General features: G+C 36.5%; 1 protein-coding gene across 3 annotated transcripts in view; it reads right to left on the reverse strand.

The window, feature by feature from the left end:
• Positions 1–364: 364 nt before the first annotated feature.
• SS18 (SS18 subunit of BAF chromatin remodeling complex) overlaps positions 365–14,944 on the reverse strand; it is a 43,447-nt gene continuing 28,867 nt past the window's right edge. Inside the window, exons 6-11 of one of the 3 annotated variants that reach the window (XM_079302754.1) lie at positions 11,253–11,420; positions 10,428–10,532; positions 8,158–8,250; positions 7,309–7,431; positions 4,558–4,691; positions 365–2,442 (exon numbers count right to left, since the gene is read on the reverse strand). In XM_079302754.1, the coding sequence (XP_079158880.1) occupies positions 2,416–2,442; positions 4,558–4,691; positions 7,309–7,431; positions 8,158–8,250; positions 10,428–10,532; positions 11,253–11,420 (650 nt within the window). In that variant the 3' untranslated portion in view covers positions 365–2,415. The remainder of the gene's footprint in view (positions 2,443–4,557; positions 4,692–7,308; positions 7,432–8,157; positions 8,251–10,427; positions 10,533–11,252; positions 11,421–14,944) is intronic. The other 2 variants (XM_079302755.1, XM_079302756.1) reach the window with 2 other exon arrangements.

Raw genomic sequence — 14,944 nt, forward strand, 5'->3', positions numbered from 1 at the left:
ACAAATTATTTCTTAATGTCAGTTGAGCCTATTTCAAATGAGATAACATATCTACACCAGGTTGGGTTCAACACATTTTTGCCTCGTCAACTCATTTATCTAATTCAGTCATCTTGATTACAGCCTCATGGACCTTCATTTTCAGAGGAAGAATTTCTTAACAAACAACCTACACAACATGCTGATTACTGAACAGTTAATTCTAATTAACTTGGCTATGGCAAGAGAATTTTGATAAAGTCCTAGACTGCAAATAAGGTTTGGTTATTCTGGCCAAACATCTTTAAAATCAAAACCCACAGCAGAGTCTCCAGATGAGACATCAGAGTGATAGGGATCTAATTTAAAGAAACAAATGAGAAAATTAAAATCACAAATAATTTATTCTTCCGTTAGAATTGATGGAGTACAGTTTTAAATAGCAATGAAGTACACAGTGGTGGAAAATTGGCACAGAACCTACAGCTTTTAATTCATAATAATGTTCCTCATGCCATATCTGTTCAAACCTTGATGTGTATTTTCTATTGACTTTAAGAAAACTGTTTTCCCTTTAAAAAGGATGCACAAATTGAAAATCTTGTCTTCCATATATAATGTCATACTATGAACACGGTTTTTTTTCTCCCTGAACATTGATTGTGAACTGAAAAAAACCCAAAATATTATTTTCCTCCTGGATTAATTTAAAGTTTTATCATTTATAAAAGTTCCCAGGGATTCTTGTATGCATATATGTCTGCAGAACAGAATATCCATTTATTTATCTGATGCACAGTTGCAGGGCAGTTTCAAAACCAATTTTTTTGTTATTGATCAAAGTGCTGCCTCTCTCTCACATGCAACACTATAAGCATTAACGCAGTACAAAACAAAATTTGGCATTTGCCTCACCAGAGGTGTTATACTTGATGCTGTAAAATATCCCCTTGGCCTCATGCTAATTAATAAGAAAAATGGGCACAAACAAAAATGCCCCTCTTCTGAAGTTACCAACTGCCATTAGGAAAGCTGTCCTGGTTCCGGCCAGGACAGGGTTAATTTCTGCAGTAGCCAGGAGGGGACACCTCGTTTTCCAGGGACCCTTCCAGGCTGTGCAGTGTGGAGTGGAACTGGGCTCTGCGTGGTGAGCAATCAACGTGTGTGAAGCCTTCGCCTCTTTCTTGCACCCTCTGGCACTGGTATTGTTGCTGCTACTTTCATTTTCTTATTTCATTGCTGTTTCCAGTAAATTGTTCTCTCAAGCCGTGATCTTTACCTTTTGTGCCTCTGGTTCTCCTCTCCAGCCTGCCACAAGGGAAGGGGAGGGAGAGTGGGGAGCAAGTGAGTGGCACGTGGTTTGGAGTGTCAGTGGGAAGACTAAAATTGGGGAATACCATTCCTAAACCACAACAAAAGTTTAGATAGGTTTTACAAAGTCCTCTAGGCTATTTTAATACATACAAATTATTCAACTAAAGGTTAAAATACACTTATACAATACAGTCCTGTTCTCCATATTCTTTTTCAAGTTCTTTGCATATTCAAGCCAAGTAAAATTAACACTTGTCATTTTCTTTGTTATTGCAATTATTAAGAAGGATTACAGCTTGCTTATGCAAAGCTCTGACAAAACACTTGAGAAATAAAACCCAAACATTTATCTTGTTACCCAAAAAATGTTGCAAAAAATTGTCAAACTATGTTAGAAACAATTTTTACAAAACCGCTTCACTCAGAAAAATTGGAAAGCTTAAAAAATTCATCTTTGCACAAGACTATATTACACTGTCCTTAATTATGTTCCCATTTAGGTAACTGGGATTCTCAATCTTTGTATGTGAACCCATCAGTGACATAGAATGCTCTCCATCTTTTCACTGTTATCTTTATTGTACACCATTTCAAGACTAATACAATCAAGCATTTACCATGCCTCTACCCATTTTTTTAACAGTAGATTTGCTATCCTGCCCAGCGAGTAGTGTACTGTCTTGCATATTCACCACATGAAAAACATAATATACAAAATATTGCTGCTGTAAAAAGTGTGCATTTCCCCTTTCCCCCTACAAAAAAAAAAAAAAATCTGTGGAAAAAATATTAAATTCCCATAACCTTCATAAACATACAAAGCTGTTCGCACCTCTCAGTCTGTAACAGTATATTTGACATACAGTTCTCAACTAACTGCAAATTGTTATGTCACAGATTTTCTGTCCAATATTGCCATCTAGAGTAGAGATGTGAAACTAGTTTCTGAGAATCTACAGTCTTTAACAATTAACCCATAAAGACTGTATACCATAAAACAGCCACAAGATTTTTCCAAAATCTAGATGGAATAGGAGGTTCTCATCTCGGGAAGATGTCCACAGTGCTGAGGAGACAATATGGCTGCTAAGAAATTTTGCCTACTGGAATGTGAGTACTTTTTCACTGTTGATAATTTCCATATTGACCCTAAAAAAAAATTCAAAATACATAATTAGATCACAAGGCATATTTTCCTACATTTAAAGCTGTAATTGGAAGACCATCCAAATAAACTGTGATTGTAAAAGGTGGAAACAAGTAAAAGTAAATTATATACTGATAGGAGTAACTAGTGTAGTTTCATCTCACTAAAAATACTATGTGCTTTAATGCAGAAGTAAGATCAGAGACATGAATTTAAGGCCAGGAACCTAATTTGCTCAAAACAGTATACCTTTATATTCAACAGGCTGCTGTGAAATTAGCAGAACATCATCAAAAAACAAAACATGGGGATTACTTCCCACTTAAACTTTGAAATTTATTTCTAAAAGTCAAGGTGACCTAAATTCACAGTAGTTTAGAAAAATAACCATGACACAGAGGTATCTAAAATTATTAATCTATCAAGCATTACAGAATAATGGTACATGTATTTAAAAACCAAAGCACATCCCAGTGAACATCAAGAACTAGTCTACGGGTGGCAATTATTCCAAAGATCTGATACACAGAATTATCACCCTTGTTGATATTCTCTACTTCTTTTGAATTTCATGTACTGCAGAGGTGGGCAGGGGTGAAAGCATCAATGCTATAAGATTACCATGATCCTTCACCACAGGGTTCAAGGCTTGCAGTAAGACTGTACTAGAAGTGAACATGCTCCAAACTGATCCTGCCACCATTCCATGTAAAGTACTACCACAAGGCAGCATTTTACATTTTAATTTTATGTTGCAATGTCAGTTATGTTCCATTATAATGTAACAATCAGTCATGAAGAAGAGTTTCACAACAGCTGCCAGATGAGAATTTAAGCAGCACAATTCCTAAGGGAATGGCCAGAATGAAAGAGAGGTCTTCTATAATTGAGTTTCCCAGTGGAACTCAAGACTGCACAAACTGGAGGAGCACAGCCTATCAGCAAAGAAGGTTATCCACTTCTACTGTAAGGAAATCTGGAAAAAACTCGGCAAATTGTGATTAAGTTTGCTTGACTCTATGCTGGCCACAAGCAAAGAATTCTCCTGCAGCTTACTGTTTTCAGAGGAAGTTACTGGTTCAGTGCATAAACACTTTATCTGTTAAATAATTAAAAGTAACTGCATCTCTAAACTACCACATTGAGAGTTTGTTCCTTCTTCCTTGTCTACTCTAATTTCTGTAGAAAGCCGCCCAGCTATTCTTCAAAATTGTGGGCAATTCTCACTTCCTCAGGTAAGTTTTCCTAGAAAAAGTCCAACTGATCTTCTACTGACATAGCAGAATTTTAAACATCAGAACCTCCACTTTATCATTTAGTAACCTTTACGTTATTTATACTAAGGAAAGTAATAGTGTACATTTTAATGACATTTCTGAATGATTTATAGAGAAAAAGATTTTTACAAATCAGTACCTTCTACAGGAACAAAACCTGTTTGATCCTTTAATTTTAAGACAGCTTTTTACATGAGCCCTTCACTACAATTCCAGCCATAAGTTTTGGTGCTAATTGTTTGCTTGCTTTAATCTTGTCTTAGCAGTGATAGGAATGAAGCAGTTGGTTTTCAGGTCACTTCTTTCCCAGGTTCACTGCCCCCTTGTACTGCTCAGAGAAAATCTGTGCAAAAACAGGTTTCATGTCTCCCCATAAGCTCTGAAGCTGAAGGACCTCAGCTGCATGCCTGAGGTGCTTTTGCAGCTGAAGAGGAAGATTTCTGATTAGGATTTGTGTTTGTGGAAAATAAATTCAACCACTTATATTGCAAAGAAGTAATGAAAAATGATCCACCATGAGATTTAGAAATCTCATCTTTCATATTAGTCATTCACTGTAAGGCTATGAAACACATCACCTTAATTTTTAACATCCAAAAATACTGCTGGGAATACCTCACTTTGCCAAATTGCATTAAAATTTAGCAAACTCAGGAGAGAATGACTAACCACAATTCCATACAAATGATTCTTGGTAACTCACCAAGAAATAAACTCCATGAGAACTGTACGTACATACCTGAAAGACTGTCCTAAAATACATTAGTTTAAATGTCCAGAATCTGAGATTACCAAATGAGTGTGTAAGAATCACAACTTTCTCATCAAATGAAAGAATACCTGGTCATATCCATAAGGCCTCTGCTGTGGTGGTTGTGGTGGCCCAGGCTGTGTGGGTCTGTAGCCCCCATACTGCTGTCCTTGTCCTTGTGGATAATTGGGATACTGAGGCCCTGGACCACTCTGGGATGGACCTGGGAATCATTAAATAGAAAAAAAAAAAAAAAAAGAAAAAAAAAAAAAAAAAAAAAAAAAGAAAAAAAGTGCTTAATATGTTGGAAAGAAGAGAACAGGAAAAACCCTGAATTTTACAGCTAACCAGGACTAAGAAATACCACTACTGTGCAATTAGGTCTTTTGAGTGGCCCACCCCCTCCCCCTGGAAAGCACCTTTGCTGCCAGGGCCTGTTCTCCAATCAGAGAAACATTTACTTTCATTCATATATTCATTATCTAATATCAATGCATGTAGCTCTACATACAAGGTCACAGGACAGAGAACAAGGCAAGAAATGACAGACATGAGCCCTTTCCAGGATTTGGAAGGCAGTCCTCTGATGTATGCTGCTTCAGTTCCAGAATTTTCTAATGCCAAGAGCAGCCAGATAATCAGCTTTGTTTAACATTTGGACTTTATGAAGAGACCAGCAGTACTATGCTGCCAGAAAGTGAAATCTCACACCAGCAGACAATCACAGACAGGGTGTCAGGCAAGCAAGTCATATATGTATAAAATGTGAGATGTGATAACAGTAAAAGCTACTGTGAGATGGAAAAAGCACCCTCTACTCCATACTCCTTTGGTAATATTAACTTTCCAGAAAAAGGCTATGAAAAAACCCAAATTTGGACTCCAGTCTTTTTTGTCTGCAAAAAAAGCAGTTCTTTTGCAAGTATAACTTTCTGTCACTATTCACAGGGCCTTGGCCTGTCTAGCATTGGAAGCTGCACGTTACCACCATTAGGTAGTGCAGCCATGTTCCAAACAAAATTATCTCCATCCCCTCCAGCACTGGCAGAGATGTACTCTGTATTTCAGTGGCACTCTCTGTGAATCCTTTGCATTGGATCTGTTAGCCTTTTCAACACCACCCCTTAAAAACTTTTAGAGCTGAAGATTTACAGCTCTTCAGAAGTGCTTTTTTTTAAACAAACCAACACTATTTTTCCCCTCAGAAGAAACAGATGTGTTTTAGCAATTGTGATTCAGTGCTACAGAGGGCTAGTTTTAGCTACAGACATTGGACATTAAGATGACATCAGCTGGTACCTCCTTCAGTAATTCTGAATCTATAAGACAGTGAAAAGAGGAAAACCTCCATAAGCTATTACCATTCTCCTCAGGCCTCAAATCCCCTTGAACTATGCAGTTTCAGCTTTCCACAGTGAAATAAAACCTTAAAGATTGATAATAATGGCTGAGATATTGATTTATTTTTGAAAATTAGAAAACAAATGAATATTAAATTGAGCAAGAATATGACATCCTAGAAGTGCTGTGTTCATCTGACAAATGAACACGGGTTTATTTATTAATGGTAATTCTTTATAGCTGAATTCTAAATATTCATTGACACATTTCACAGAAAAAATGGAACTTCAGTAACAATTTCTGCTAAAAAACAGAAACTGAAAAATATGTTATTCTGTTTTACAAATTATGTTGAGTAAGTGGCTCCAAAAGATTTCCTAATCCCTTTTCTTATAGTATTTCTTAACCTAAACTTTCAGAATAGATCAGATTCTATTTCTTTACTTACAAAGTTCATCTACATGGACCTCCACTCTGATCTTTAGTCTATTCCTATATAATGTTTAGCAGAATGTAGGTACAAGTATTACTTTAGAACTAACAATTCATCCATAACCTCCAGAAGCAGAACACTTGGGAAATCTCAGTGGATCCTCTAAAAACTTAACTCTGTCTCAGCATAACTGGATTACATGTGAATCTGGCATTTATCTACATGGCAAACAAATTACCCACACATTTCCACACATATATGATGCTGAAAGCTTTAGCATTGAAGCCTGCAAAAGAGCTGAAAGCTAAAATACATGGAATTCATGGAATTTCAGAGAATCCTTCTTCTGTCATAAATATATATGACTTTATAGACTATGCAAGCAAGTAAAACTTAAAGAGCAGTAGTTTCAGTATGGTCTGCTGACATGAAGTTTTTTAGAATTAATGCAGCAAAATTACATTCTACTGCTTTAAGTTTCTTTTTTGGGAGTTTTTCCTTGAATCCAGGGATTTGTGGCAGAGGATTTCTCATTTCTGCTGTGTATCAGAAGGTTTGGACTACTAGTGCAAATTTAAGGCACAGTTTCTTTAAAGCTGCACTGTCAATGCTTACAGTCATTTCTCTACTAATCAGTATAAGAATTTGAAAAGAATGATTCATGTATGTTGAATGAAGTTTTAAACCAGTTTTTCAAAGACTGTTTTATCTGGCAAATCAACAGATGAAATGGGTTCTTTGTCATCTTTGTAAGTGCGTTCAGCTACAGAAGACAGAAAAGAGCAGAATCTTTCTGGGTCCTTCTAAATTGCAGACACCCATTCCAATGCTGTTTAGTCACCTGCAGTTTTCTGTGTTACCACACTCTCCTAGACTGCCAACAGATCTAATTCCCAAAAGATGCTGACTTCTACGTTTTCTTGTATCAGCCCAGTGAAACTGAAGGCACAGAGCTGTTCTGTGCAAGCCTGGTCTCAGGACACAGTCTAACAGGGATGGTGTAACACACAACAAGGGTCTCTCTTAGTCTTTTCTGTGACAGCTCTCTGTGTCTTCAGGTTCTTACCATAACCCTGCTGTTGTCCTGGATAGCCTTGTTGGCCGGGATATTGCTGCTGTTGTGGTGGATAACCCTGCTGTTGGGGTGGTCCTTGATATGCATCTTGCTGCTGACCATATTGTGAGTTTCCTGTAAGATCATTGCAAGAAAGCAAAAACTCATAAAGATACCTATTTTATCATTTTTTTTCCTTCTAAGATGCACAGCCAACAACACAAGAACAAAATGAAAATGCAATATTGATTTCAAAAACTGAACAAAACAAAGAAAACTCAAACCAAACAGAAGGAACTCGGCCAAACAAACTGCAGTTAAAGCCAATTTTGCAAAGTTGAACTGCAGCATTTTCAGCATCTCTGCCAAACGAGCATTACATTTACTGGAACATCACAGTCATAAGATCATGACTATGCTAAATAAAACAAAAATAAAAAAAAAGACAAAATTAAGGACAGCTACAAGAGCACAGACTAGCTACACAAGATCAGCAAGCTGTTTCCTAACGGCACTATAATTATACAAAATATATACACACACAAAAAGATATACAACTGAACCAACAAATTTATGTTAAAATAAAAATTTCCATTGAGGTAAAAAAAAAAAAAATCTCTAGAGTGTTTTAGTCATTTTACTGTTGTTAGAATGGCAAATTGTGGTTATATATTTTAGGTGTTTGCAAGAAATTATTCTGAAGGCTTCAGGTTCCCTGCCATTTCCAAGACAGCCAGCAACTAGTATTCTACAAGAGCTTTGCATGGGTATAAGTTGTGTTGTGCGAGAGTGTCTGTTCCCGTTGAGGGTGGGGGAGGAAAGGGGATGTATGTGCGTATGTGTGTGAAGGTATATAGATACCTCCTTCGTAGTAATGTTGTGAGGAATCCTCATAAGGCCTATCGTAGCCTTGTTCAGGATACGACGGTTGCTGATAACCGTAATCATTATGACCTACATCAATTCGACAAGAGACAGGAAGAAACGTTAATGGCCTCTGAGTGAAAACCCTAAAAATATTTCATTTCTCAGAAAAATGAAAAAAAAAATTCAACTGGATATACATGAAAAAGAATTTTCAATTGTATTAGCCAAAGACTAATTAATATGATTTCCTTTTATATTGAATTAACATGTGACAGGGGAAAAAAAAAAAAACTTAATGCAGTAGCTCTAGAAACATCACAGCAAGGGATGGTCTTAACCTTCCGATAATCCTTGTTGGGGGAGTGGGGGGGGAAGTACTTCATCTTTCACTCAAAAAAAAAAAAATGAAAGCATTTAGGCCTTTCACATGTAAATAACCTGAATTAAATTAGAATGAACAAAGAAAGCAATTATCATACTTTGTCTAACACCTGTTCTGCTGATCTCCAATTCAAAAGCATATGCTAAAAGCAGTGTGAAATATAACAAATAAAGCTCAATGAAGTTATGAACCATCATCTACAGTAAATTCTGTTTTTGAATGACAGAAATAGAACACTCTCAATGTTTTCCCTATAAACAGAATTCCTACTGAAAGTGCTAAGAAAACTTTTCCTCTTACATTCCAGTCCTGAGCAGATTCATTACAAACAAACCTTTCTATTCAGAGACTACAGGCATCTTCTGATTAAGAAACCAATACATGCAGTAAGCACCCCACCTGTTGTTGGTTTTAGTACACATACATTTTGTCTTACAGATGATCAAAATATATCTTATTTGATAGCTTGGTCGAGAATACGTGCCAAAACTTTGTTTACATTCGAAATTAAATAATACAAACTTGTAATAAAAATTCTAGATACAATAAGGAAAGGAGGAAATAGTTCTGAAACTCAGTGGTTTTGCTATTAGGTCTGCAATTGTACAATACATCACTGACTGAATCTTACATGCATACATAACCGTCAAAACAAGTCTGAAAATATGCTCCTTGTATTATACATAAGAGTAATAATGAGGTAATGATAAAGGTGACTCCTTAGAAGGAATAGATCTTAGAAGTAATCCATGCTGTCACAGAGCTCTTGATAGTTACAAAACTGCCCTTACTAGAGCAAATTTACAATTTAGCATTCATGTGTGTACATAAATGTTCCAATATTAAAGCTGAATAATTACCAGTTAACGCAACTTGTAAATTAGTGCTGCACACACACCTCCAGAAACTAACATATTTAAGCTTATACAGATGTGGCTTGATGTATCTTAAAATCAATTTGATGGAAATTAAATTCAAATAACTGACTTGCATCCCTTTAATTGTTATGAGTAGCTGCTTTGGCAATTACACAGCTTTGCTTTGTATACATTTTTTAGGCATTAACATCTACCACATTTCTTGAGCTTTATAAGATACCATTAAGTTGCACACATGGTTATCACAGTAGTCAGGAGTCGGCATCTTTGTTCTCTCAGTCTCGGCTCAGCCTGAAAACAAGTTCATTTCAACTTGCTAACTTGTAATACAATTCAATAGTCTTCAGCACTCCATATTACAAAAGGTAGGAGGACAGATTTTTGAAATTCAAAGTTTCAGTCTTGTCTTAAAAGCATTGAGGAGACATCTGAAGAGGATTCACATTTCCAATATCCTCAGGGCAGGGACCACTTTATTCCTATAAAAATGTTAAACTGAAGGCCCATACCACATCAGCAATAACACATTTGTGCGACTTACATGTAAACGAAACACTAAGTTAAAAAAGTAGAGTATTTACAGAAAAAGCCCACATCTTTTTAGCAAGTTTTTTCAGTTCAGTAAAATTCTTAATAAAAGGATATCGCCCCCTCTCTTATTGATAACAAAGTTATCACTGTTTAAATTCATCTCAATTATATTAGATATGCTAAGGAACTCTCAATTCTTTGAGAGAAATCAATTATTTCCATTATTTTGAAATACTAAAACTGCTGTTAAGAGTTTCAAATGGGAATTATACAAATTACATGTTTTAAGTTGTAAATTTAACTAGTCATAGTAACTTAAACTGTAGTAACAATTCTGAATTTGGAAGGTTTTGTAAATGTGAGGTATGATATCCAATTACTATTCTTGCCTCATCTCCTAATTTTGGGCATATGACTACATAAGTATTGGGCAGGTATAGAAAATGGCAAAGTTAACATTTATGAGAGATTACCATCAGGGTAATATTGCTGGTTCATGCCTTCTGGAGGACCTTGTCCACCATGACTGTATTGGTCCCCATAATAGTCTTCCTGGCCTGAGTACTGCTGTGGTGGGCCTGAAAAACCACAACCAGTCAATACGTAAATAACTTGTTTTCTCTGTTATAAAGCCTGCTAATTTCTGATTTTAGTATGAGAAATATTTCTCAAATGTATTCCCCACCCATATTGTTGCATTACAGACAACGTATGTAATCTGGTTTATTTAAAAAAATAAGTAAATGTATCTATCTACATATACAAACACACAGTTGTTTGGCTGCATTAGACTGAGACTATATATATATATCAAAATTCAGTTTTGAGCTCATTTTAGGAATATGTTTATAACAGACTAGGGTGTTAAAAATAAAATTATTCCGTGTTGGAAAGGACTAAAAAGAAAAAAGAGAACCAGTATCGTGGAACATAGTTCCTTTTTTATAATTGAATGAGTTCAGAACCAAGTAGGTATTGTGTTCCTTTTCTGTACCTATCATTTAAATATCAAAACAAAACTCTGCATCAGCATATCTGAGATGCATAATTTCAGAATGCATAATCTCAGAAAGAAATCAAAAGAAAAAGAAATCAAACTTGTCTTCACACTTCATGGTGATAGCAATAATCTCTTGCTGCAAGAACCACCCTTAAAAAGGGTAAAAAAAAAGAGTGTGCAAACAAAGTCTGTCACCAAATGACTCGATAGAAATTTGGTGTAAGCAAGGAAGTGATGTAAAATGGTTTTAAATGTGGTTATTTAAAATCAGTGCAAAAATACTGAAGTGAATTCCTACCTTGCTGTGGTGGCCTGTAGGGAGGAATCTGTCTCTGCCCCATCATGTGATTTCCTTGGTTAACTTGGCCCATCATTCCCATGGGTGGCTGTTGCCCCTGGTAATGCTGGCCACCTGCCTGTGGCATGTTGTATTGCTGGGAGGGAGGTTGCTGGTGCATCATTGGACCTGCAAAAGGAGAAGCAGCAAAAGTGTCAAATATGCAAAAATGATTTGTGATTAAACTTTTACAAAAAACCGTGGAAAACCTAACCTTTAAAAATGGACCAAAAAAGGCTCTGTATATCCACTGCTCTGATAAGGGTTTGCTGTTTCTGGACCTATGCTAATGTAGGTGAACAATCCAGTAACCAAACTACAAAAGAGAAGTCAGCCTAAATAAGGTTGCTTTTTAGATGATTTTTCTTAAAACCACAGGTATTAGTTTACACATACACTAAGATAACTGAAACACTTTTACGATTTTTTGTTTTAAAAAATATCCTCAAAAAAGGTGTGGGTGAAAACCTGATGGTGAAACCTTGGTAAGTCACAGAAAAATTATTTAATGTTTGTGATCTCCTTAGAGCATAGTTTCAATACACACATAGTTGCTGTAATATTCCATCAACAAACCACTAAGCTGTTATCAAAATCAACAATTTTATTTAGCCTGTAAAGGCAAACCCCGTGAACCAGACAGGCAATTACACAACAGGCAAATGCAGAAGACCCACAGAACACAGGCTCTGCCTGACATTGAACTCTCTCTAACAGTCTGTAACAAAAAAAATCTTTCATACCAAGTTACACCAGGTTTCTATGAACCACAGGAAGAGACCAGGAGGGATCAAGTACTGTCCATGTTTTACCAACTCACAAAATCTGATTAAGGCTGTACTTGGAGAAATGCAAATTTCAGTAATGAAAACAGACAGTTAAAGAGCACCCTACTGACACCACACAGCAATGAAAACGATGATTACACCATTTCATTATATGAGATTGCAGGTTAGACTGATGTAACATTTAACAAAGACCAGCCTCTGTGCCTCCTCTGTAGTACCACTTCAGAAAAAAGTTAGTCCAGTATCAAAAACATGAGGAGAAAGCTGTGACAAGGAGCTAAACTTTTTTAAACAACAGATTTTTGTAATGCATTAATTCAAACCACTTCACACATATTGCCCAGTCTATAATGGTAAAACCCAAAGACAACAAATAACTAGCAGTCTCACTTAAAAAAAACTAAAAAATACCAGGATATCAAACATCAAATTAGCAGAGCCACTCCTATGTGTCATCGAAGAAGAAAAAGGAAAATACCACCAACTTTCCGTATGCTTAGATTTTTCCATTCCATTTAGTATTTTTAAATAAGTAGGTGCTGAAGCACAAGCAGAAAGTCCTGTGTGAAACTACAGTACTGGAAAAATGCCTAGATACAGTGAAGTGACAATGGATTTATACAGGCAAAGGAATATGTAGTCATTTAGATCCTGTCTATGCAGAGTTATGAGGGCAAGTTAAGACAAATTAATTAATGGTATGAATTCAAAGTGCATTAGTTAAAACCCCTGTGTGAGATCTCTTCTTGAGAAGTAAAGTGGTCTAAGCTAAATTCTCCTCTAAAGATAAACACTGGCCACTCTTAAGAAGATTAAGTTATGCTGCTATCCTTCATGGCAAGTTTTGGTGTCCCAATTATAAAGTTAAAAAAAAGGGTTAAAGATGTACTTGTGTTAGTTATTCGCAAAATACTTTTCTTTTTTGATCTTCTAAACAAGCAGGTAATTTCTATTATTCCATTTCACTGCTCCTCCATTTGGAGCTACTAAGAAACATTAGATAGTCTTGAAAAAAAAAAAAGAAACTTGTTGCCATAATATTCCTAGATCTCAAGAAAGCTTGTTAATTAACAATATTAATATTAGTCACAATACAATGTGATAAAATGTGTTGGGTCCCCATGGTGCAATGTAGAGATTTTCTGTTTGCTTTTTAAATTAGAACTTCATTAACGCTTTGTAGAGCCACAATGAGAATTCACTACCCTGTATCAGGCTGTGTGTTGTGCTCATAGCAGACGGCCTGGCGTCCTTCCAGTTTGGTTCTTCTTATTAAGAAGATACCACCATGGTTCATGCCTCATGAAACATAACCATTTATGCAGCAGTTTTGAGGGATGAGGGAACTTTCAATTTATTCTTCCATTTGAAAAATCTAGCCTAAGAAAAAGCTACGTTTATTCATCGTGCAATACTTAATATGACATAAAATCCCAAAACGTAATAAAAATCTTAAGACTATTAATTCATTATATACTTGGACAAGGACAAGCTTGAGAAGTGGGCCCAAGAGAACCTCATGAAGTTCAACAAGTCCAAGTGCAAGGTGCAGCATCTGGGTTGGAGCAAACTCAGACATGAGTTCAGAGTGGGAAACCCACTGAGAGCAGCACTGAGAAGAACATGAGGGTTTGCACTGATGAAAAGCTGCATCTAATCTGGCAATGTGGGCCTGCAGCCCAAAAAAACAACTGTATGCTGGGTTGCATGAAAAAACATGGCCAGAAGGTCAAGCAAGGCACTTCTGTCCCTCTACCCTGTTCCGGTGAGGAAAGACATAGGAAAGACACAGACCTGCTGGAGTGAGTCTAGAGGAAGGCCACAAGGATTATGAGAGGGAGAGAGCATCTCTCCTATAAGGAAACACTGAGAGAACATGGAGAAGAGAAAGCTCCAGGGAGACCTCACTGTGGCCTTCCAATATTTTGAGAGGGCTTTATAAAAGGGAGGGAGATGGACTTTCTATACAGGCAGATAGTGGCAGGACAAGGGACAATTGTTTTAGGTTGAAAGAGAGTAGGTACAGATTGGATATTAGAAGGAAATTCTTCACTGTGAGGGTGGTGAGGCACTAGAAGAGGTTGCCCAAAGAAGTTGTGAATGCCCCATCCCTGGATGCGTTCAAGATCAGGATGGATGATGCTCTGAGAAACCTGGGCTAGTTGTAGCACAGGCAGGGAGGCTGGAACTATGATCTTTCATGTCCCTTCCCACCCAAGCAATTCAATGATTCTATAATGTTTTGTAGTATTTGTGGCACATATTTTTACAAGCACCCTAAAACACAGTTCTTGAATCTCCAATCAGGAAACAACAAATTACATCTGGTGGAAGTCACAATCTCTTCCAGACCTGGAGGTAAGACTTTCATATATAAAGCTCACATAACTGTGAGCTGCAAGAGAATGCTCATTGCTTTCAAAAACTCTCTATATAAACCCTGTTTTTTTGAGTTTCTAGAATTATTTAATCCAGAGAGGACAAACTATCTTGTTTGTACACAGTTCAAAATGCATCCAAAGAAAAACTGTGTTAATATTATATCTGTAAAATATGCAAGTGCAGAATTTAACTGGTCTACATTATCAAGAACACATATTTTTGTTTAGTAGCTTAGTAGGTGCAGGCAACTTTGAGCAGTTACGGAAAAAAAGTAACTTCTGCTATAGCCAGTATCTCCTAAGGAGGCCTCATGTAGATGGAAAAAAGGGTACGTGGATTATGGACTTCTACCTGATCTTCTTGGAAGTACAGTGAAGCAGCAGAAATCTCCTGACAAGAAAGGACTTTAGGAAACTGACAATCTAGTCTCCACAGAGGTAAGATAGAAAGAAACAGAAATACAAGCTGAAAGTAGGTCCCAGA

Source organism: Erithacus rubecula, assembly GCF_903797595.1.
Source record: "Erithacus rubecula genome assembly, chromosome: 3".
Lineage (NCBI taxonomy): Eukaryota > Metazoa > Chordata > Aves > Passeriformes > Muscicapidae > Erithacus > Erithacus rubecula.